This window comes from Marmota flaviventris, chromosome 4, assembly GCF_047511675.1.
Source record: "Marmota flaviventris isolate mMarFla1 chromosome 4, mMarFla1.hap1, whole genome shotgun sequence".
NCBI classification, from domain to species: Eukaryota; Metazoa; Chordata; class Mammalia; order Rodentia; family Sciuridae; genus Marmota; species Marmota flaviventris.
This window is the reverse complement of record NC_092501.1, coordinates 63,998,155-64,022,753: the sequence shown is the minus strand read 5'-3', so window position 1 is coordinate 64,022,753 and position 24,599 is coordinate 63,998,155. Positions and strand designations below refer to the sequence as shown.

Sequence of the window (24,599 nt, the reverse complement as noted above, 5' to 3'; positions counted from 1 at the left end):
TGATGAATGTCATGGAAAGGAAAGCACAAAGTACTCTAGGAATATAGCAGGGACACACTGAAGGGGTCAAGGAAACTTTCCTTACAGTGGAATGATGTTTAAAATAAGACGAAGCTGAAGCCAGGTGCTATGGTGCATGCCTGTAATCCCTGTGGCTCGGGAGGCTGAGGCAGGAGGATTGCAAGTTCAAAGCCAGCCTCAGCAATGGTGAGGAACTCATCCACTCAGTGAGACCCTGTTTCTAAATAAAATACAAAATTGGGTTAGGGATGTGGCTTAGTGGTCAAGTGTCCCTTAGTTCAATCCCTGGCAATAAACAAACAAACAAACAAAATAAGACACGAAGATGAGTATGGTGGTGCATGCCTATAATCCCAGCTACTTGTGAGGCTTAGGGAAAAGGATCGATAGTTGGAGTCCAGCCTGAGTAATTTAGCAAGACCCTGTCTGAAAATGAAATAATATTTAGAAATTATAAAAATCTTTTTTTAAAGGGCTAGGGATATTACTCAGTGGTAGAGTGCTTGCCTAGCGTGCATGAAAGAAAAGAAAAGAAAAAGACATGAGGGTGAATTAGGTACAAGGAGAAATAGAATGTATATTGGGAGGAATGTGATTAAGAATCTTCTACCTAAAAAGAAGCCATGTTTAAAATGAGAGGCAAGTTAGCATTTTGTGGAATTGAAAGTTCATTTTGGCTGGTGCAGAGAGCACTAGGGGGAAAAAAAGGTTTTCACATATGAAGTCAGAGAGGAGTCAAATCCTGGAAGGTCTGTTAAGCTTCTTTGAGGATTTATAAGCCTTTAAAGCAAATGGAAGACATTGAAAAGGTTTGACACGGTACCCTAAGATGATTTTGGCAGCAGTGTATAAGGTAGAGAAATAGGGAGGCCACAGGTCAAGTGAGATCCAAGGCTGGCCTGAGCCAGCCAAGGTGGTGGAGAACTTATGTGAGAAAAATTATAGGGTGTTTATCCTGCTTGGCCCTTTTGATTTGTATACACCTTCTTGGCCCCTCAAGTCTCAATGGTTCACTGTTGTAGACAGTCTCAGTGTCCTTCTGTTTTCCACTCCCGGCCCAAATGCTTGAATAGGGTCAACCTGGCTTCTTACCCTGGGATGTCTCTGCTCTGTCTCTTCTGAGTGCTCCTGCTCTTTGGACCTCAGCTGTCTGTAAAACTGCCTTCCAGGATGCTTTCATGGGGAGGGATTGGGACAGAAGGAGAATCTGAATAATTTGGCACTAATTAATGGGAGGGATGTAACAATGGGTGGGACAAGAGAGGAGAATGGTGATCAGATGGTGATTCTAAAGTTTTGAGTTTAGGTTCCTGGAATGAATAAATCTGATTTTACTATTCTCATAGTATATCCATAAAGTAGATTCAGATGCAGCTTTTACTTGGCTTCCTTGGATTTGTCTAAAATAGATTTTTATTTATATAATTTCTCTAATGGAAATATTATATGTGTAGGGTAGTAATTGAGAGTCTTCTATTTAAAAGGAAGGCATGCCTTAAAGTAGAGGCAAAGTAGCATGGTGGGAAATGGAGCCATCATGGCTGTGTAGAGGTAGAGATCACCTGGAAAGTGGCTGTATATATGACATGATTGGTAAATAATGTCCCTAATTGTGACCTCAGACTTTTATTCTAAATTGCACTCTGTAGCTAAAATGCAATAAATATTATTCTGATGCGGCAAAATCAGCAGGGTCATTGCTTTCTTCATTTTCTTCCTTTTTTGGTGGAATTTGGCCACATTGTTTTTTTTGTTGTTGTTGTTTTGTTTTTAAATAAGCCAACTTTGCCAGGGAGATACCTGATTGAAAGAGACAGCAAAGTTGCCAGAACCAGTTTGTTGAAGTGAGTTTGGTACCTACAACTTAATTAATTGGTTGTCCTCAGCATTTAAAGAAAAAAGATTTTTTGGTAGTTGTAGATGGACAGCATGATGCTTTTATATTATTTGTTTGTCTATTTATTTATTTGTTGTGGTGCTAAGGATCGAACTGATTGCCTTACACATTCTATGCAAGAGCTCTGCCTAGGCCTAACCCCTTTCCACACCATTTTGAAGTCTTCTGGGAAGCATTTTACATAGTTTTAAATGAAGATGTACTTTAATTCAAGGGCTTAAAGACACTCTGTGATTGGAGATATTTCTGGCGATTGTTTGACATCTCTATTGAAATCGTTCTAGTTAACTAGATCAGCTCTGTTCAGGAGATCAGAGCCTGAACTGTAAGCCCAGGAAATGTTTATTTACAGACAAACCAAATATAGCTCTTAATCCCTTTAGAGACAACACCAAAAATGCAATCCAGTAAATCACTGCCTTGTTTTACGGGTTTGGAGGTAAAGATGATTATGTCATATTAATTAACTGATGACTGGGCCAGGATTTTTGAAATAATGCTTTCATATGTTTAGGAGTGAGTAATTTAAATGTCGGGCCATAAATCAGCTTCGATACTTGACTGTATGTGATGTCCTTTACACATACCTAGTGTGGTGTATATTATCTCTTTTACAGAGATTTAGAGTTTCTGATTGGTGAAGCTAGAAAACAGCAAAGCACTTCCAGTCTGGTCAGTGTAATTTCTTAGGAACTGTTTATTGCAAAAATAGTGTCATATTAATTCTTATGGAAAATAAGGCAGTTCTTGCTTGTTAGTGTGCATTCTCTACTGTTCCAATTGGACTGTTAACCTTCTGGGAGCCAGGGGGTGAACACAGGCCTCTTCTCTTACATTCCTGTCTTTATTTTCTTTTATTGGTTTGCTTTCTTTGAATTAAGCTGCCTCATCTACTTTTAGATTTTAAGTCCCCTAGAGGCAGGGACTGTGTCTAGCTTGTTTTTATGGAGAACACTCAGCATATTGTGGGGGTGTTATAAACATGCCATCTGTGCCCATTTAAATTCAGTTTCAGGCCTTTCAGTACTTTTCTTTGTGTCTAGCTGGTTACAGAAATCTGAACTAGAATAGAAGTGCTTAGCCACATAAGGCTATATAAATCCTCTAAATATATATTTTTATGGCCTTGTCACTGTTTTTGTGGTTCTAGTCATGATGTAAGGACACTATCCTATAATCCGCCACTCATTAATATCTTACATTTTTATTTTGAAATTTAGGTACTCCCTGGTATGATTTGGCTGTTAATCATATTGGGTTAGAAAATTGCTTCATTGGCATGGACTCCTTTTCATCTGGGGAATATTTTTGTCAGTTTGATGGTATTTATTGCTTGACCTATATTTAGATATAGCGATGGTTTGTTTTAAGCTTTCTTTGTCTCAAAGGTAAAGAAAAATCAGCAATATGTTTCACTTTTAGATTAAAAGTAACTGGAAATGAAATTGAAACAAAACATATGTATTATACACAAATGTGCATATTCTTTTTATGGCTTTGTAACTAGTCTGATTAATTGAAAGCCATATTTTATATTATGTGAATTCTTTATATCCTTTGTCTACCTTTTTGATATCATCATTGTGTTATTCATTATGGAAAAATTCATTAAAAAGTTACAATGTGAACTTTTTGTTTCAATATAATAAACACACATAAGGCATATAGCCTGGTAGATTTCATAAGGTGATTACAACTGTGAATTCAAAACTTGGCTCAAGAAATAGCATTCTAAGGGACCAAGGTGCCTGTCTCCTTTCCTAGTTTTATCTTTGCCCTTAAGGTAAATCACTGTTTTGACTAGCATCAGAGATTAGTTTTGCCTGGTTTTGAATTTTACAATTGTGATGTGTACTGTGAAATTTGTCTGTTATTGCATGGAGCTGTAGTTTCTTCATTCTCATTGTGTGAATATGCTATAAGTTATTCTACTGTTGGTGGACATTTGGGTTGTTTTGGTTTGGGAATGTTACACATGATGCTACTAAAGTGAGTATGTATATTCACATTTCTGTACTTGGCAGTAGAACTGTTAGATCACATCGTATTTCTATGTTTAATTATTGGTCATTATCAGCTTTCTTATTCTACGAGCAAAGTTCTAATTGCTTTACATATATGCCAACACTTGTAGTTCTTCTTTTTCATTTTATCCATTCTGTTGGGTGTGTAATGGCATAAGATTTGGTTTTAATATGCATATTCTTGATGACTAATTAAGCTGAGACCCTTCTGGGGTGTGTGTGTATGTGTGTGTGTGTGTGTGTGTGTGTGTGTTGTGTGTTCCATGTAGATAGCCTTTTTGGTAAATGCCTGTTTAAGCTGTCTTTTTAAAAATAAATCGATCTGTATGAATATTTGTTACATATTCTAGATGCATCTTCTATCAAATATATGTATTGTAAATATTGTCTCCTATTTGGCTTGCCTTTTCACACTTTTAATGTGCCTTTTGATGAACAGATGTTCCTAATTTTAATCAAGTGCAAATTTTCCATTTTCTTTTTTCCTTTATGGTTATTCCTCTTTGTGTACTATTTAAAAATCTCTGCCTCCTCCAAGGTCATGAAGACATTTTATATTTTCCTTTGAAAGCATTAATATTTTACCTTTCATATTTAAATTTAGAATCTATTTATAATTAATTTTTATATATGTTTTGAGATAGGAGGTTAAGGTAAATTTTTTTTTTCACGAGAATACCTAATTGACCCAGTACCGTCTATTGAAAAAAAACTTTTCTTTCTACTAGAACGACATCACACTGTCACTTTTGCTTCCATATCAGCAGTGCTATTTGTTTATCCAAAACAGGCATGACATCTACTTTGGCTTTGAAGAATGTGTTGTTCATTTCCTTTATGTGCAGCTTTCTGCAATAGAGCATTGCGGAACTCCTGGGAGTCCCCCCTCAGTTGTAGTCTGTGAGAGTCATTGGAGTTGGCAGTTCAAGACATGTATGACAAAAAGCAATAGCCTTGAACACCACTTCTGAGAACTGGCAAGTTTTTAAAAATTTGTTAACTTTTTATATGCCTCTAGTAATCCACCTTTTAACAAATAACGGCATTTATACCATTGTCGAATGGCATCCATGGGAGATTGGTGCCAGAGCCCCTTATAGATACTGAAATCTGCCTGTGCCCAAGTCCTGAATATAAAATGTCATAGTATTTACAAATAACCTATGCACATCTTCCATCTACTTTCAGTCAATGGTAGATTACTTCTATTTCCTAATACAACATACATGCTATGTCAATTACTCTGCTGTGTTGTTTAGGGAATGGTGGGAAAGAAAAAGTCTGTGCCTGTTCAGTACAGATGCAGTTTTCTTTCCCCAGTGTTTTTTTCCTGCAGTTGGTTGCCTCTGTTGATATGGATGCTGGCTGTATTTAAAGACAGTACTGAAGTGTGCCACAAGGATAGAAGGTAAACTCTGAGGCAATCCTTGTAACTTTTCAGAATCTACCAGATCTTATAACCTGACTTTTAAAATGTTTCACATATCAGTGTTTATTTTTTATTTAGGTAGTAGTTTGCATCAGGTAAGATATTTTACAGTAGTTCTTCAGTAGATCTGTCTTCTGTCTAGGAGAAACTTTTTTCTCAGGTCTCCCTAGAGTGTCCTAAAGTTTACTGAATATATTCGGAAGGTGATCCTTGAGGCTTAGCACTACTCTTACATGTATTACCTTGGAAGTACAGCTGTTGTAGCTACTTGTAAGCTTCTAAGGGTCTACAGAGGACCTTTTTCCTATGTCAAACTAGATCCTATTAATTTATTGTTTCTACAAATGAGTTAGTTCCTGAATTTCATGCCCCGTTTTAATCATCAGCAAATGTGCCTGCCAATGACTTGGAAGGAGTTTTATTAGCATCATAATCTGATACTATTAAATTAAATTTTTAAAACTTCAGAGGGTTAGAACCAGGGTAAAATTATAAAATCAGAATGATGCCTGTTAGGAAGGATGTGGTGATGGTGGTTTTATTGTGGTGCTGGGGATTGAACCCAAGACCTCACACATGCTAGAGAAGCACTCTGCCACTGAGCTACATCCCCAGGGAGGATGTGGAAGTACTTAATGAACTTTTATAATTAGTCCAGCTAGTTAAGTTGAACATGGAAGACATTTTTAAAAAAATCTCCATCCACGTCACAGACCATAGCCCTGTCCATGGCTATGTCACTAAGGACTGGCAGTTGTTAAAAATACTTTTTGAGACTGAATTAGCTCATCACAAACCATGGAGTCTACTTGGAAGAGCAGCCCAAAGCTGTGTCCTGAAAGTAGGTTAACAGCATCCCTAGATAAATAATAAAGATAGAATATTTAGAATTTTGAGGTCTTCTAAACTAGAAACACCCAAAACAATTGTGTGTGTGTGTGTGTGTGTGTGTGTGTATGTGTGTGTGTGTGTTGCTAGGGATGAATTTAGGGCTTTATACATGCTAGGCAAACCATTGAGCTATACCACCAGCCCTCAAAAAATTATGTGGCTTTGGAGTCTTTTTTTTTTTTTTTTTTTTTAAGAGAGTGAGATGAGAGAGGGAGAGAGAGAAAGAGAGAATTTTAATATTTATTTTTTAGTTTTTGGCAGACACAACATCTTTTTTTTTTTTTTTTGTGGTGCTGAGGATCGAACCCGGGCTGCACGCATGCCAGGCAAGTGCGCTACCACTTGAGCCACATCCCCAGCCTGGCTTTGGATTCTTCACTAAATATATCATACATTCTGTAAATTGAAAACCTTGTTATAATGGCATAATATTTTAATGATGAATGTTTTTTTGATATTCATTTTTAGATATCATTATGTTTCTGTAGTGTTTTTAAAGGACCTGCACTGTTCTTTTAACACTTTTGAAACTTTTTACTATATGCAATCTGCATATCTGTATAAAAGAGTAATTTGTTTTTATTCTCTTGCCAAATCTAATCATTTGTATTTCTGAAAGATTGAGATTTGAGATACTTATATTCTGCCAATCACATTATTCCTTAAATTTTATTATTTGACCCATATAATAACAAATACTTACATATAAAAGGTATTGTGCTAATAAATATTATGGAAGAATCCATAAATAAAATGAATTAAAGCTTTTGTTTTAAAAAACATTTTGGTGAAAGAGGAAAGGAAGGGGAAATCAGCATTTATTAAGTATCTATTATACATGCTAGGTCTAAAGCTAATTGGTTTTACATGTACTTCTTGATACAGTTCTTCATGGTAATCAGTGATGTCCCCATAATACATGAGACTCAGGTTAAGTAAATTGTTCGAAGTCACGCTAAAGCAGCCTTTGAGGGCTGCAGGTACAGCCCAGTGGTAGAATGATTGCATAGCTTGTGCAAGGTACTAGGTTAAGACCCCAGCACTGACCCAAAAAAAAAAAAAAATAATAATATTAATAAAAATTGGCCTTTGAGAAGATAGCCACAGTTAATAAAAATGAATAGATGGAAGGAATGTGTTATTAGAAGGAAAATGATAAAGGACAGAAAACTTAGCCATGTACAGGGCATATCCAAGTTTTTCTCAAATTTTTTGACCTCAGGACCCCTTTATAGTCTTTTTTCTTTCCAGCTTGGATACTGGGAAGGGAACTCAGAGGTGCTGTACCACTGAGCTATATCCTACTCTTTTTTATTTTTCATTTTGAGACAGGCCCTTGCTAAGTTGCCCTGGCTGGATTTGAACTTGAGATCTTCCTGCCTGTCATGTTCCTGAATAGCTAGGATTACAGGCAAGGGCCACCATTCCCGGCAGGACCCTTTTATATTCTTAAGTATTGAAGACCCCACAAAGCTTTTCTTGGTGTGGACTATATCTGTTGATATTTACCATATGAACAATTAAATACATATTTAGAAATAAGAAATACTTTTAAAATTACAGTAAATATGCTAATATAAATAATTTTTGGCCTTTGTTTATTATCATTATTATTATTATTGTTATTATTTTTCAATGCTGGGAATTGAACCCAGGGCCTTGCACATGCTATAAATAACATTTTTTTTTATTAGTTCCTTTTATATATACATGACAGTAGAGTGTATTTTGACATATCATACATACATGGAGTATAACTTATAATTAGGTTCCCATAAAAGGGTACACTTGTACATTGCTGGTGGGACTGCAAATTGGTGCAGCCAATTTGGAAAGCAGTATGGAGATTTCTTGGAAAGCTGGGAATGGAGCCACCATTTGACCCAGCTATTCCCCTTCTCGGTCTATTCCCTAAAGACCTAAAAAGAGCATGCTACAGGGACACTGCTACATCGATGTTCATAGCAGCACAATTCACAATAGCTAGACTGTGGAACCAACCTAGATGCCCTTCAATGGATGAATGGATAAAAAAAATGTGGCATTTATACACAATGGAGTATTACTCTGCATTAAAAAATGACAAAATCATAGAATTTACAGGGAAATGGATGGCATTAGAGCAGATTATGCTAAGTGAAGCTAGCCAATCCCTAAAAAACAAATGTCAAATGTCTTCTTTGATATAAGGAGAGTAGCTAAGAACAGAGTAGGGTCGAAGAGCATGAGAAGAAGATTAACATTAAACAGGGATGAGAGGTGGGAGGGAAAGGGGGAGAGAAGGGAAAATGCATGGAAATGGAAGGAGACCCTCAGAGGTATACAAAAGTACATACAAGAGGAAGTGAGGGGAAGGGGAAAAATAATACAAGGGGGACAAACGAATGTCAGTAAAGGGGGCAGAGAGAGAAGAGGGGAGGGGAGGGGAGGGGAGGGGAGGGGAGGGGAGGGGAGGGGGGATAGTAGAGGATAGGAAAGACAGCAGAATACAACAGACACTAGTATGGCAATATGTAAATCAATGGATGTGTAACTGATGTGATTCTGCAATCTGTATATGGGGTAAAAATGGGAGCTCATAACCCACTTGAATCAAATTGTGAAATATGATATATCAAGAACTATGTAATGTTTTGAACAGCCAACAATAAAAAATAAAAAAAAATAAAAAAAAAATAATTAGGTTCCCATTTTTGTGGTTTACATGATGTGGAGTTTCACTCGTCATATATTCATATATGAACATTGTAAAGTTATGTCTAATTTATTCTACTATCTTTCCTATTCCCATCTCCTATCCCATCCCTTCATTCCCCTTTCTCTAATCCAATGAACTTCTACCCTCCCCACCATTATTGTGTGTTAGCATCTGCATATCAGAGAGAACATTCAGTCTTTGTTTTTTGGGAACTGGCTTCATTTCACTTAATAATGACAGTCTCCAGTTCCATCCATTTACCAGCAAATGCCATAATTTTATTCTTATTTGTGGCTGAGTAATATCCCTTCGTGCATATATACCACATTTTCTTAATCCATTCATCTGTTGAAGGGCACCTAGGTTGGTTCCATAGCTTTGCTATTGTGAATTGAGCTGCTATAAACATTGATGAGGGCATGTCACTGTAGTATGTTGATTTTAAATCCTTTGAGTATAGACTTAGAAGTGTGATAACTGGGTCAAATGATGGTTCCACTGCAAGTTTTCTGAGGAATCTCCATACTGCTTTCCAGAGTGGTTGTACCAATTTGCAGTTCTACCAGCAAAATTTCCCCCACATTCTTGCCAACATTATAAATTACTTTTTAATGAAAAATAATTATATTTTTTAAAACAATTTTTTTTGTTTTATACAATTTTTAAATTTCATTATTGTCAGGCTTACAGATGACAACTGGATTCTAACATCTGCTCATGCATTCATGTTAAATCTCTGGAAAACTCCATTGTGTTCTCCTGAGATATTGATAGTGAAAACAGCAAATAACATCTTAGTGTAATTGTGAGGTTATTTTTGACCTTATAGACTTTTTGAAAGTAATTTAGAAAATTGAAAGGGCTCTTTGGAATATTTTTGAAGGGGAGCATTCAATTGAAAGTATAGGCTTTATAATGGGGCTAAATAATGAAAAGAATTTCATTGGTAGAATTAGATTTTTAATAATCAATGGGTAACAACTGAAATTTTCTAAAACAGAAGAATAAAATTTCAAACAAGCTGTCCCTTTAGAAGATGATTATGCAAGTAATTGAGTATTGGACTGTAATTGATTTTGGTGGCAAGGTAAACATTGTAATGGGTATTAAGGAAGAATATATTGTACTGTACATGTGACTATATATGAAGAACAAGAGAAAGAGAAGGATCAAAACAATGCTAAGATTTTGAGCCTGGTGACAGGGTTGCTATTGTCTCATTAGTTGATATTGGGAATACAGGAAAGAAGCAAGCTTGGGAGAGAAAATAGTTAAGTTTGGAATATGTATAAAATTTTTTTTTGTTTTGTTTTGAGGTAGTTTGTAGTATTATAGAAAAATTGCAAAAAGTAACATAGGAAGTTCACATATATCTTTAACCTAACTTCTAATACTTCCAATTTATATAATCATAGTTATTACAATGAGGGAAGTAGATTTGGTATAATACCAACTACTGTCCTAACTCAGATTTCACATTTTTCCAGTTAATGTCCTTTTCCTGTTCCAGTATTCACTCATCCATCATATTGGATGTAGTATTGGGTCTTCTTACTCTTTATCCTCTAATATGTGATAGTAATTCATTCTTTCATTGTCTTAAAAAAAACATTTATTTTTTTCTTTAAAGAGTTATAAAAATATTGTAGCAATTTGTGACAATGTAGAAGATATAAGTAAAAATTAGCAACCTACTCCCAGTGATAAGTGCTGTCAACAGTTTTGTGTGTTTTGTTATTTGTTTTTTATGCATTTATGGTTTACATATATATTTTGAGATCATAATGGGCATACTGTCCTGGAACTGTGTTTTTTACTCAAGCCCTATTTATTTTCTTTCAGCATCTTTCAATGTCAGCATGTGCAGTTCTGTCATTCTTTTTAGTGGCTACCCAGTGTGTATGAACATATTATTTTACGAAGCCATTCTTTTGGTGGACCATTAGACTATTTTCAGTTTTTCATGCTTATATAAGAAGTTGCACCAGACATCCTTATGTACGTAACTTTGTCTGTCTACCTGGTTATAATTACTGGATCAATGACCACAGGCATTTTCTATATAATTACTGGATCAATGACCACAGGTAGTTTATTCAAATTGCCCTCCAAAAGGTTGTATCCAAACTTACACTCCTTCCAACAGTGAGTGATGTGCTTATTTCCCAACAAAGCTGTGAATGAAGTATATAATTGGTTATATAACTGGTTATAATTACTGGATCAATGACCACAGGTAGTTTATTCAAATTGCCCTCCAAAAGGTTGTATCCAAACTTACACTCCTTCCAACAGTGAGTGATGTGCTTATTTCCCAACAAAGCTGTGAATGAAGTATTCTAGCCCGTTAACAGTAGTTTGGTTTGAGAAATGGTCTCGTGGGTGTTTAACTATACATTATGGTATTTTTTTCCCCCTACAAATCACTGTTTTGCTTTTATAACACTCATGTGTACATACAATACTTAATTGTAAAAAGAATGACTTTGAAAGCACATGCAAGGGTGTTCTTTGAAATCTTTTTAATTTGGCGTGATAGGAAAGCATGGCCATGTGGAGGTCTCGTTTATGGCCTGAGGAGCTCATGAAGCAGTTATTAGTAGGCTTTCTTTAGGGTGCATCTTGGTGGATTAGAAAAACATGTTTAAGAAGTGGGAGTCTGTGATCACAAATCATTGTTGAGAGACTTGGATTTGTAGTAGGGAGCAGTTGTAGATGAAGCCTGGCTTTTTTGAGAATTCTGTGCTCTTGAGCAAGCTGTATCATTCAGCATCAGTTCTTAGTAGGGGAGAGGAGCACGGGAAGGGACTGCTAGTCCTAACATGTCCTTTTGGAGTTACCAAAGAATCACTAAATTATTTTTAATACCAAATATGTGGCCACAGTGCTAGAAGTAGATAAATAAGGATGCCCATTATAGCAGAGAAAGCTTAAACCAGATAATAAAGTGGTCTGAAAGACACTCAGCGTAAGTGATCCTCCATTCTTTGTGTCATCTGAAAGTACACTAGCTGCTGGGTAGACTAAAGAGCAAAGATGGGGATATGGTTTGTTTGGTTTCAGTTTTTGTTAGTTTTATATTTTCACCCCATTAGCATATCTCTAGAATCTCTCTGTTTTTCTCTTTTAATTTAAGATTTTCATTTTTGTGGGCAAAGGAGGATATATGTATATTGTCCCCTTTGTTCTCTGTTTGTCTTTCCATACATATGCATCATAACTTCAGCTAATACACTTCTAAACAATATCAAGGACATATTCTATAGACACTTGGATTGGCAAAGGGATAAAACATTAGAAATCTAGGCCCTCCTAAAATGTCTAGGATGTGTAAGTCTCCTAATAAAGCATTAGTGTAATTACTAGTAGTAAGTAATGATCATGTGAATATTCAAGATGTTTGATGTAGTGTCAGCTCTCTTTCCCATAGAAGGTGAGATTTAAATAGTGAACTTAAAAACCTGCCTTTAGCAGAAGTTTGCTTGTTGGGGTTTTTTTCTTCCTTAATGCTACCTTCTAAAAAGGAGGTAGAATCAGGACACTTAAAAATAATAATATTTTAAAAATAACAAGAACAGGATAACTTTTAATTTTTATAAAATACTTCAAATGAATTTGAAGAACTATTTGAATTTGAAGCCTTGGGCTTTTCTTCTTAATAAATCACATTATTTATATTTAGAATGCATTCATGTACACATTATTTCTATATAAAATGTATACATGCAAATAATTAAGTTTTCTTAAACTACAATTAGAGACTGCCATTTCTAATTAACTAGTTTTTTTAGTTAAAAATGAAGGCAAAGAAGTACTATTTACCTTAATGTTGGAAAATTCAACGTTATTCAGAAGCAATCTGATTTCAAAAGCAATCTCTCCAAAGCCCAAATTAGAAAATTGTTAGAAGGCACAGTCATTCTAATATGGAGTTGTGACTTAGAAATTTCATTCCCACTCATTTCAGCTATTTTAAATCATTGTTTTCTGCTACTAGAGAATTGGATGGTTGTCATTCATTCCATATTATCTTAAGATTTATTTGAATGCCTGCTATGTGCCGGAGACTGTGCTATACACTTAGCATGTGTCATATCACTTGATTACCATAGAAACTGTGGATGAAGGTTATAATTCCACTTTATATGAAAGAAAGCAAGTTTGGAATGGAAAAAAAAAATTGTTTTCCAAAGATCATGTTTTTTAAGTGAATGGTGGCATCCAGACTTGAATTTCAAAGCCTTGCTTTTAACCACTGTAGCTAAATCAAAGACTGGAATCCTTCTGTTATTTCTTAACTATACATAGACCAAAGAAGCCACTGTGTTAGTTAATTTTTGTTAGAGGGAAAACACAGCACCAGCTATTTTTTTTAAAAAAAGACAAGAAAAAGAATCACAAAACAAAAATCAAAGTACTGAGATAAGTTGGAAAAGAACATTGAACTTGAAAGGATACCTGAGCTAGTACTTGGCTCACTCAGCTCATGTGTAACTTTCTTAGGAAAGTATCCTCTTCTTGTCTGTCTTACTAGAGCAGTGAACTTATTACCATAAGCAGTGATTCTATGGTGCACATATTTCATATTTTAATATTTCTAAAATCTGGAGGCATCTTATAATTAATGGTGTTTAAAATTAATTGGCAACATTTTCCCTTAACTGTTGATACATAAAATAAGGGTGTGATTTACTACTGATGACATCTTGGATTTGATGAAATGCAGTGTTTATTGATATGTCCTCCCACAAAAATATTTACACCATTCCCACAGTTTAAACTACTGGGTATATATAATAACTTTCTGATTTCTACCCTCACCCTCTTTTAAGCTCCAGCCTTATCTGTTGAATTGAATTTTTCTTGATATCATTGGGATCACAGATTCATGATGTCTACCTCCAAATCCGTTTGTCTTTCAGTGGTCTCCATCTCAGTAAATGACATTTTCAGTTGTACATATGTGAAGCTAAAAAGTAAAAAGTCAGACTACCTAGGTTTGAATCCCATTTCCATCCGATAATGGTTATACACCTGCCTCTGAGAATTGTTAGGGTGACTAAGACACTAGGTTAATGCTAGCTGCCACTAATCTTCATCATACATATCTGTGACCTCTCCTTGCTCTGCACATGTAATTCATCAGATCCTGTGATAGGTTAGCCCTTGAAAGAACAAGTCCAATGCCTCTTATCTCATTGTCACTTCTCCAACTTATGCCCCATTTTTCTTACCTGTAGTAACTCATCTTGTAGCTTTTCTCTTTTTTCTATGTTTTAAGGTAAGAACCATCCTTTAAAACAGAGCATGCCATTTGGTAAAACCCCTCCTGATGCACTTGGTATAGCACCCCAAATCCTTAATAGGGTGTGTTCTGTTCTCTTTTTTCCACGTGGCTTCATCTCCCCCCAAACCAACTCCCATTCATCTGTTAGAGTTCAGCTTAAGTGTCACTTCCTCGGAGACAGACATTCCTTGATATTCCAAACTAAATTAGGTTCTTCAGATACAGTCTTTTATATTGAACTTCTTTATTGTTTGGGGATGATTGGTTCCTTCCCAACTGAGGCTAAAGAAGTTAAGTGACTTCCCCAAAGTCATAAATCTAGTTGTGTTAGAACTGGAATTCCAAGCCAGGGCTGGCCAGCTCTAAAGATATGTTCTGCCTGTGATCTTTCCTTTGCTGCATTCAGGGCAGAAAAGAGCATATGAATCAGTATACAAGATTAAAAAATATGCTCCAACCGCTCTCTTCCCTTTTTTCCACTTAGCCTTTAGTTTTCCTTAAATGTTCATCTTTCTAAACCCTCACTCCCTGCCATAACTTATTAGAAGTAGGACCTATTTTTTTTTGTAGTTTCTTTGGTGGTAGAGATTCAACTCAGGGATGAGTTACAACACTGCTAGGACCTGTTTTTGTATATTATCTACCTAGCACTTATATAAATTACTTTGCATACAGTAGATATTAATTAAATATTTTTGTCTTATTGATAAAAACAGTATTTTAATCTGTTAAATCATTTCAAGGACTCGAGCTGTCTCACAAAGGAGTTTAAATCTTCTTACATATTCTTTTTCCAGTCAATGAAAGAGTACATTTTGTTTTCTTATTTTGAATAAAACTGCCTAAAATAGTTAAAAGCAAAGTTAATTGTGTGTGTGTTTGTGTATGTGTGTGTGTTTTGCAGTGCTGGGAATTGAACCAGGGCCCACTTTACCACTGAATTCATCTCTCAGTCCTGGTAGTGTGTATTATAATGAATTATTATACGGTTTTGGAAAAAGAAAGAATTAACTTTAAGTATTTTTGTTTTCCTTCAGGAATTAAGTGATCTACAACGTGATCCACCTGCTCACTGTTCAGCTGGACCTGTGGGAGATGACTGTAAGCTTTGCTCTATTGCTAGGATTTTGTTACCATTAAAGGTATAGGTTTGAACATTTGTTAATGACTCCAAAACTCCTTTGTTTGTTTCAGTGTTCCACTGGCAAGCAACTATTATGGGGCCTGTAAGTATGATTCATATATATGAAATTAATCCCCTAGCCATACTTCATTCTTGCCTTTTTACCTTTGATCTGATGTTTGTGAATAAGGTTGAATTTTCTTGTACTCTGAATCTCTCTGGAAGCAAAATATGATTGAAAGTTTATGATGATTTTCTAAAGCATTATTGGCAATTTCTTAACTAGGATCACTAGGATGTTTTCCTTGCCAGATCCTTGTTCATTACGCGTAGTAATGAATCACCCCCCAACTTGCAAACAGACTGTTTGCTTTACTTATTTATTTAAGACACAAAGAATCAGTTGTTTTTAACTAAGCATAGTCATTCCCACATCCATAGCTTTAATGTTAGGTGTAAGTCTAACCTAGTCATGGAATTCCTCCAACTAACAAGCACCAATTTGCATGAAGTTTCATCACTGTTCTTGTCTATGAAGGAGAATTGATAAATGTTGCAATGGGTCTTTTTTTTACCACCTTTTGAGTTTTTTGCTTTTAATATTGTTGCACTATCTTGAACTCAAAATTACCTACTGTTCTATTATTGACTCCTCTTAATTCCCCTCCCCAGTACTAGGGATTGAACTCTGAGTGCTTTACCTACTGAGCTACATCCCCAGCCCTTTTTAAATTCTTTTACTTTGAGATAAGATCTCCCTAAGTTGCTGAGGCTGGACTTGAACTTGAGATTCTTCTTTCTCAGCCTCCCAAGTTTCTAGGATTACAAGTGTGTGTTGTTGTGTTATAGACCTTTATAAATATTTCTTAGGTGAACACATGTAACAAATTATTACATTTGTGGTATTCCTATCTCCCTTATTTTAGAAATGCAAATATCTGCTCTACAGTATTCCATAATCATTTGAATATCTAAGCAGACCATTTTGTCACTGTAATTTGTTTACATTTCTGTGTAATTTAATTATTATATTTCATAATTATATTTTTGATGATCTAGAATTAAACAATATATATAAAAGGAAGAATAATTATGTCATACAGTCCTCTAATATGTATGTAGAAACTTAAGGAAGAAGTAATATGTATGTAGAAACTTAAGAGAAAAAGTAATGACAATCTTTGCTTTTATTGCCACATTGTTAATATAACATGATATGTTTAATTAAATATGAAGGAATTCAGATAGAATTTCAAGTATATTTTATTACAATTTTTGCTTTTTTAAATTTTTCTTTTTTGCTTGTAATGTTTTAAATATTTTCTAATGGCCATTTAAAAATATACAAATTTAAATTTTTATTGCATTGATTCCTAACTTGATAGTACCATGAATTTATTTAGTTTTGTTTTGGACTTCTTTTGCATTTTCTACATTATTTTGTAAATTTTCTAAGTGAAGGTTTGAGGGATAAATTGTTTTTAACAATTCACTTGGTCATCTTTTTTTCTCTTTTTTTCATAACTTGGGTCTCTCCTGGTCTCTACTTTGCTGTTAAGTAAGCATCAGAACTTAAGCTTTATAAATTAAAATATAAATACTCCTCCAATCCCTTTTTAATACTGATTGCTGCTGCAGAAAATATTGGCATATATACTGACCTTTAAAAGTTTGTACTCATAAACAGATTTATTTGGGCAAGTCACACCACTGAGTGTGTACACTGTTTTTTGTTTTATTTTAAATTTTATGATACTGACATGATTGTTAGAAAATCCTTCTTCATACCTGCAAAGGGAAACCTGTTTTCAAGGTAAATGACTTGAATTTAGGTCACAATGATTATTAAAAAAAACAAAACAAAACAAAAACTGGTAATATTTGATGAAACCATTTAAAATATGGCATTTTTTTCCAAACCAATAGTATTTGGGGATTCTTTTTAAGTTACTATATAATTACTCAAACATTGATGTACATTGTTTTGTAATTTCAGCCTGATAGCGCATATCAAGGTGGCGTCTTCTTTCTCACTGTACATTTTCCGACAGACTATCCTTTTAAACCACCAAAGGTATTTTTCTTTTTATGATTGATGTGATTGCCATGTCAGGGATTTTATTCCTTTTCCAGAGATGGTTTCATGACATCAAAGACTGTGGGTAGGTGAGCATGCTCAAACTGTTTTGTAAAACCTCCAAATCCTAAAGTTTGCATTCTTACTCAAACATTGAGTGAGATACTCAAAGCAGTATCTATTATGTTATAAATGAGTTTCTTTGACTTTCTTTTCCTGTTTATGAGGTATATGTAATTGAGGAAGTTTTTTTATGGTCATGAATCAAACTGTTACATTCACAGGATTATTTTTAAACATTTAGTAACTATTGAGCACCTACTATGTTCTGCTACAGTGAGAAATTCAAAAGTGAACGTGGTACGGTTCCTTCATTTAATGGGCAGGAGGGCACTGGGAAAAGATGAAAACATGTTCTTATTAGATTTAATTTAGATGAAGTCTAAAGAGGAAATAAATGATGAGAATATCAAGGAGGGAAATAATGAGCAGTTCTGTCGATCAGGAAATGGTTCAGGTTTTTAAAAACACCTGATTAAGATTGTATTTTTGACATGGTAGGACAGCAACTCTTGTGTAAGATAGAATTCTTGGTCGATTTCTTAGGACAGGTTAACAAAGGCTCTAAGATCAAAGTGGCACAAAGGCTCTAAGATCAAAGTGGCACATCCAGTACTACTGATAGTTAAATTTAGGTATGAGAAAACCAGGTTAATTACCAGTCATCCTAGCTACTACAGATTTCTTATACTCTCAAATACTTCTCAACTCTTTGAGGAGGAAATGAGGGAAACTGAGTTACTTGCTTCCAAATTTACAGTATATATAACTACTTGTAGCCCAGAGTAGATGCTCACTCAGCTTGCATAGAATGCATTTCTCCTTCTAAGGCTGTGTAATGTTGAAGATTTGTTACCCCAGAGTAAATTGGTTCTGTTTTTTTCATAGTTCATGGCATATTACATTTTCTGTTGTTTTGTTTTGCCTTTATGTTTAGATTGCTTTCACAACAAAAATTTACCATCCAAATATAAACAGTAATGGAAGTATTTGTCTTGATATCCTGAGGTCACAATGGTCACCAGCTTTGACTGTATCAAAAGGTAATTTCACTTATCAGACTTAAAACATTGATAACAGTGAGACAGAAAAATATTTGTTTCAAGTATTTAGGAACCAAAGTTTTAAAAAACAAATCTGTGCTTTCTCCTGTTTTGACTTTGCTTTGTTTTTATAACTCTTATGTTATGTTGGCTTTTAACAGTCAGTTTTTGGGGCATGTGGGGTGTGGATGGGTAAATCTAAATCATAAAATGAGAAAAGATTTAAAATATCATAGTTATAAATTTATATAATAAGCTCATTGACTATCTTTTTAGCTTGCTTTTGTCTTAAAAAAAAGAATAAGCGATAGTAATAAAAAGATTTTGGCATCAGTTGCCTATTCATTAAATGGGACTTTTGACAACAATGAATAAAACTATATAGCCAGTTTACTTCATGCAAGAAAAAAATTACAGATATGGCTGGTGAAATAAGTGATTTTAAAGCAGTGACATATTTCACACTTTAGAATAATGCAATACAGATAGTATGTAAGTTTAAATTTTGAATGATTGATGGCATCAGTATGACTATGACTGACACATAATCCATGCTGATTCTGAGCAGGCACAGTTGACAACATGCAGGACATTCTTAGGTGTCTATTATGCTGAGAGATGCAGATGTGTAGCCCTGTTCCTAGCTAAATTGTCAGCTATGTACATAGGTCTCTGAAGCCAATTGTGTTTTGTTAGCCATTACAATTTACTATGCCAGCATTCTTTATTTTTTGTTTTATTTCTCTAATACGGAACTTGACAATTGGAAAATATAGATTGGGTTAGAAGCATCTGCCCCTGAAAGCACTATCACATTTTTACTTTTTTATAAAATTCAAGAAAATTGTTTCTCTTGAAGGATTTATGAGAAGAATTTGTGGTCATTTAAAAATTTTTTTTGGCACTGGGGATTGAACCCAGGGGTGTTTAGACACTGAGCCACATCCTCAAGATCTCACTGAGTTGCTTAGGGCCTCATGAAATTGCTGAAGCTGGCTTTGAACTCACAATCCTCCTGCCTTAGCCTCCCAAGCTACTGATATTATGGGTGTGTGCCATCATGCCCCACCATTTTTTAATTTTTTAAATTAAATGCTACCCAAATATATGGCTTGTTGCTTGTTTTTTGTTTGTTTTATTTTTAGTTATCGGTATTGAACCTAGCTTTACCTGAGAGCTACCTCCAAACCTTTTTTTTTACATTTTTAAGACTGGGTCTTGCTGAGTTGCTGAGGCTGGCCTCAAACTTGTGATTCTCCTGCCTCAGCCTCCAGAGTCTTTGGGATTACAGGCCTGGGCCACCATGCTCTATATCTAGTTTTGTTGTTGTCTTTAATAATATATATTATGTCTTTAATATATATTATATATTATATAATATTTTATATATATATATAAAAGTTGTAGATGGACACAATACCTTCATTTTATTTATTTATTTATTTTTTATGTGGTGCTGAGGATCAAACCCAGTGCTTCACACATGCCAGGCAAGTGTACTACCACTGAGTCACAGCCCCAGCCCTATAGCTTGTTTTTGTTTTTTTGGTACAGGGGTTGAACCTAGGGGTGCTTAACCACCAAGCCATATACCCAACCTTTTTTATATTTTACTTTGAGACAGGGTCTCACTAAGGTGCTTAGGGCCTCAGGTGCTAAGTTGTTGAGGCTAGCTTTGAACTTTTGATCCTCCTGCATAGGGATTACAGGCATGTACCACCACATCCAGCCCTATAGCCTGTTTTTGAAGTGATGAGTTTATAGGAAGTAGGGTCCACAGCCATAACTGTTTCAGGTATTAGTAAATAATAGGGTTTCAGGTCAATTATGATTGGTATTTTTTTTCTAACCTGAAGTGCTCATCTAAAATTTTTATATAATATGTCTTTTTAAAAAATCTTTCACATAGTGAAATTATATGTACTGAATAAAGGAAAGATTCTGTGTCAAATAGTTTTTCAAACTAACAGTACTCTTTCCTGGAATGGTGTCATGAAATGAATGTCATTTGACATAAGCAGCTAAGTCCTTATCATTTAAAAGAAATGGCAGACTGCCAGATGCTAAGTAATTATCCTCCAACCAAGGTGGCTTTTATTTAAAAAAAAAAAAATATATATATATATATATATATATATATATATATATATATATATATATATAATATATATAATATATATATATATATATATATATTTATATATATATATATTGTTGGCTTCTACAAAAACTGTCCTTTGAGAATTTAAAAACAGCCTCCTTTTCCTCATATGTGAAATAGGATTACCAACCACCTAGGGTCACTGTGCCCCTGGCAGGAAGTTAGCATTCAGGTAAATGTTAACTGTTGTCTTTTACCTTATCTTAAAACCTTTGGTTTGTGTGCTTGATAGTGAAATCAGGGCAAATGACTCAAGGCAGCAGGACTCAGGAACTTCATTCTTGTTATTTTATGAAGTAGCTCATACCTCTACAATTTATTTGTGCACTTTTCACTTTCCTGCATTTTAAATGTCTTGTTTTGCTTTTTATCAAGAGTTTAGTCTAAAAACATTCTGGAGATAAACAAGTAACCCCAGAAAAATCTACCCTTTTGGTTTAATATACAGAGACTTAAAGTTTCATTGGGTAGATGGGCAGTGAGGAAAATTTTTTAAAAATGCTAGTTTTTCCCCTAATCCTTAGGATCCCCTTTCCCTGTCATTTAAAGAGTCCCCTTTGGACTGGAAAGAGTAGGAAAAGATGAAGGAACATAGCAGAGGAGGAGAGGGTGGAAATAAGAGGTTGTTCCAAATGCAGCCCCTCAGAAGTGGTCCTGTATGAAACAGCCAAATTAGGACCAGAGTTCTTGTTCCTTCCTGTTTCAAATACTTGAATTTTTTTCCCCCAAATGTAGCTGTTTACATTGTATTTTGACATAGTAACAAGTACTTTTTAGTTTCATTGATATTTTAAAATAGACAAGTTATCTAAAGATGGCTGTTCACATTATTTTTAAATGCATGTAATAAAAGTAAGGTACATGGAATAAAGGTTTCATTGAAGAAAATCTCACAAATCTTCCTCCTTTATAGACAGTCTGTAGCACTAAGGCAAAGGAACAGAGCCCATGAGCACAATGTTCAAAACAGTTTGGTGGACTCTTTTCGGTAATTCAATTGCTTTTTAGAGTACTGGAGTTGAAAAGGTTGTTAGTAGCTACTTTGGAGATGCATATTTTGTAAATAGATAAAAAATTCAATAGAATTTAAAACTTCAAAAGGAGTAATAATTTTCTATTTTGTGCATTTTATGGTGATTTTATAAGTTAATGATATGCTTCCAACCAAAGTTAGTGTAAAACATAAAAATAAAACATTTTTGTTTTCTTTGTAAGTTCAATATCTATCGTCAATGAAACTATTTTCACATGTGTAGATTGTCTAAAGTAGAAAGATCACTGTCTAATCTTATGTTCTCTTTTAAATCTAGTTTTATTGTCCATATGTTCTCTACTTTGTGATCCTAATCCTGATGACCCCTTAGTTCCAGATATTGCACAAATCTATAAATCAGACAAAGAAAAGTAAGTATTTATTTATATTGCTTCTGTTTGAATGCATTTCTATAGTCTCCCAAACATGAGTATTATCAATATATTAAGTACATTTATTTATGTGTATATTAATTTTGTCTTTTTCCAATGCATTGGACCTTTCTTTTTAAACCCTTCTCAAAGAGTTTAAAGTCTTTTTATAATAAATTTTGTGTTTTTTTTCCCATTTACTATTTAATAGTACATGTTTTTTGTTTATACAATTAACTATATAATTCTAGGCAGTAAATTTAAAATAAGAGAATTTAATCATTGGAAGTATTCTATATTGTATTTTCTGTCTTCTTCTGGGAAAAGAAGTTATCTCTATCCCCAGTCAGACTGACCTTGTTTTCAAACCATTTCATTCTGCTGTTTCCATAGGTTTGTTTGTATTTTGAAGGTAATACTCATTCATAGTTGGGTTTTGTAGTTTTTGGTTATTTTATAATTAGGTACATTTTCCTGTAGGTTACAGAAAAACACATGAATTAAACAGTTATTTCTGTTTTACTTATGCATGAGCCTGTGTCACATTGATCTAATAATTGGTATATGTGTGATTATTGCAATTAAGCGTGAGAAGGTAGAATGTATAGTTCTATATAGACAGATATTTCTAAAACATTAAATTTGTATATTTTTACTATATCCCTTTTGTATGCCTACAGATACAACAGACATGCAAGAGAATGGACTCAGAAATATGCAATGTAAAATCAAAAAAACTTTCATATATACCAGAGTACTGTAAAATCTAGGTTTTTTTCAACATTAGCAGTAAATTGAGCACTGTTTACTGTTTCATTGTACCATGAAACCCTTTGATTTTAACCCATTTTAAATGTGTTTCTGAAGCAAGACAAAACAAACTTCCAAAAATACCCTTAAGACTGTGATGAGAGCATTTATCATTTTGTATGCATTGAGAAAGACATTTATTATGGTTTTTAAGATACTTGGACATCTGCATCTTCAGCTTACAAGATCTACAATGCAGCTAAAAAGCAACCAAATTATTTTTTGCTGAAACTAGATGTTTTTACATGAGAAATACTGTATGTGTTGTCTAAGATGTCGTCACTTTTATAAATCTGTATTCAGATTTCATTCTTTGTTAGCTCACTTTATAATTTGTATTTTTTTACTGTATAGACTAAATATATTCTATTTACATGTATGTCAACTCATTACTTTTTTCCTGTGAACAGTATTGAAAAAACCCAACAGCTGATAATTAAATGAATTAACTGTGTCTCCCTTGTCTTAGGATATTCTTTAGATTGATTGCAGATTTCTTAAACCTGAAATGATCTTTACACTGTAATTCTCAGTATACTGATTATGGAGAAACACTTGTTTTGATTTTGTTATACTTGACTTAACTTTATTGCAATGTGAATTAATTGCACTGCTAAGTAGGAAGGTGTGTAACTTTTATTTGTTGCTATTCACATTTGAATTTTTTTTTCTGTATAGGCAATATTATATTGACACCTTTTACAGATCTTACTGTAGCTTTTTCCATATAAATAAAATGCTTTTTCTACTATTTGTCTTGATTACTTAAAGCATTACTTTATCTATAGGTAAGAATTAAACCTGTATATAAAATTTTACAGGAAAATTATTTCCAAATTATGAAAATGAGATGTATTATATTTGGCATTAATCACCACTAGTTATATATACATTTTTATTATATTAGATTAGCGTCTCTTTACTCAATTGTCTGTAAGATTATTGATTATTTACCTTGGCCACTAGTTGTAGATGAGAATTCAGAAGTTGGGGTTTGTCTTGGATCACATCTTAGATGGATTATTTCTGGAAGTACCAAAATGAATGTAAGGTATTGTCACCTTCCCTGAAGAAATGTTTTTATAGACCTAAGAAATCATGAGATTCATTCGTTAAAATTACCCTGTAGATGTAACTGACATTATATTTCTTAACATTTTGAAAATCTAGAGTTTCTAAAGTAGGATTTTAGTGTTATCACAATTTGAAAAACATCCTTTTTTTCACTGTAAAATTTACCCCCCAAAAGAATTCTAAAATGATGCTTCCCTCTGTTTTTATAAGTTGCCTGGTAAAAGTGATTTAAATAAGCAGATTATCTTTCTAGATTTTTAAAGAAAATGAGAAAGTTCAAATGTATTACTTGCAAAACCCCTCTCTTTAATGTTTAGCAAGCATACCACCTGAGTGCATCATATTAAAGAGCATTCCTAGCTCCTCTGGTTGTTGCAACAGGTTGTGCAGGCACCCCTGGTGGGGTAGTCATTAGCAAACCTTTTAAGCCACTTGATTATTTTGTCATGGTTCATTATTATTAAAGTACAAAATAACCTGTTGTTAGAAAATATGTGTCTTTATGAGATAATTAAATGAATTGTGAACTGGATATTTAAGAAAATATAGTAAAGTAGCTATATTAATTGATGTCTTAAAACAGCAATATCATGAAAAACA

The 24,599-nt window shown here is 34.1% G+C and overlaps 1 protein-coding gene across 1 annotated transcript in view; it reads left to right on the top strand.

Moving 5' to 3' along the window:
* Positions 1-23,676, top strand: part of Ube2d1 (ubiquitin conjugating enzyme E2 D1) — a 32,108-nt gene extending 8,432 nt beyond the window's left edge. The window contains exons 2-7 of the mRNA XM_027931322.2: positions 15,285-15,348; positions 15,442-15,473; positions 17,367-17,444; positions 18,445-18,550; positions 22,022-22,115; positions 22,796-23,676. Coding sequence (XP_027787123.1) covers positions 15,285-15,348; positions 15,442-15,473; positions 17,367-17,444; positions 18,445-18,550; positions 22,022-22,115; positions 22,796-22,841 — 420 coding nt within the window. The 3' untranslated portion in view covers positions 22,842-23,676. The remainder of the gene's footprint in view (positions 1-15,284; positions 15,349-15,441; positions 15,474-17,366; positions 17,445-18,444; positions 18,551-22,021; positions 22,116-22,795) is intronic.
* Positions 23,677-24,599: the final 923 nt, after the last annotated feature.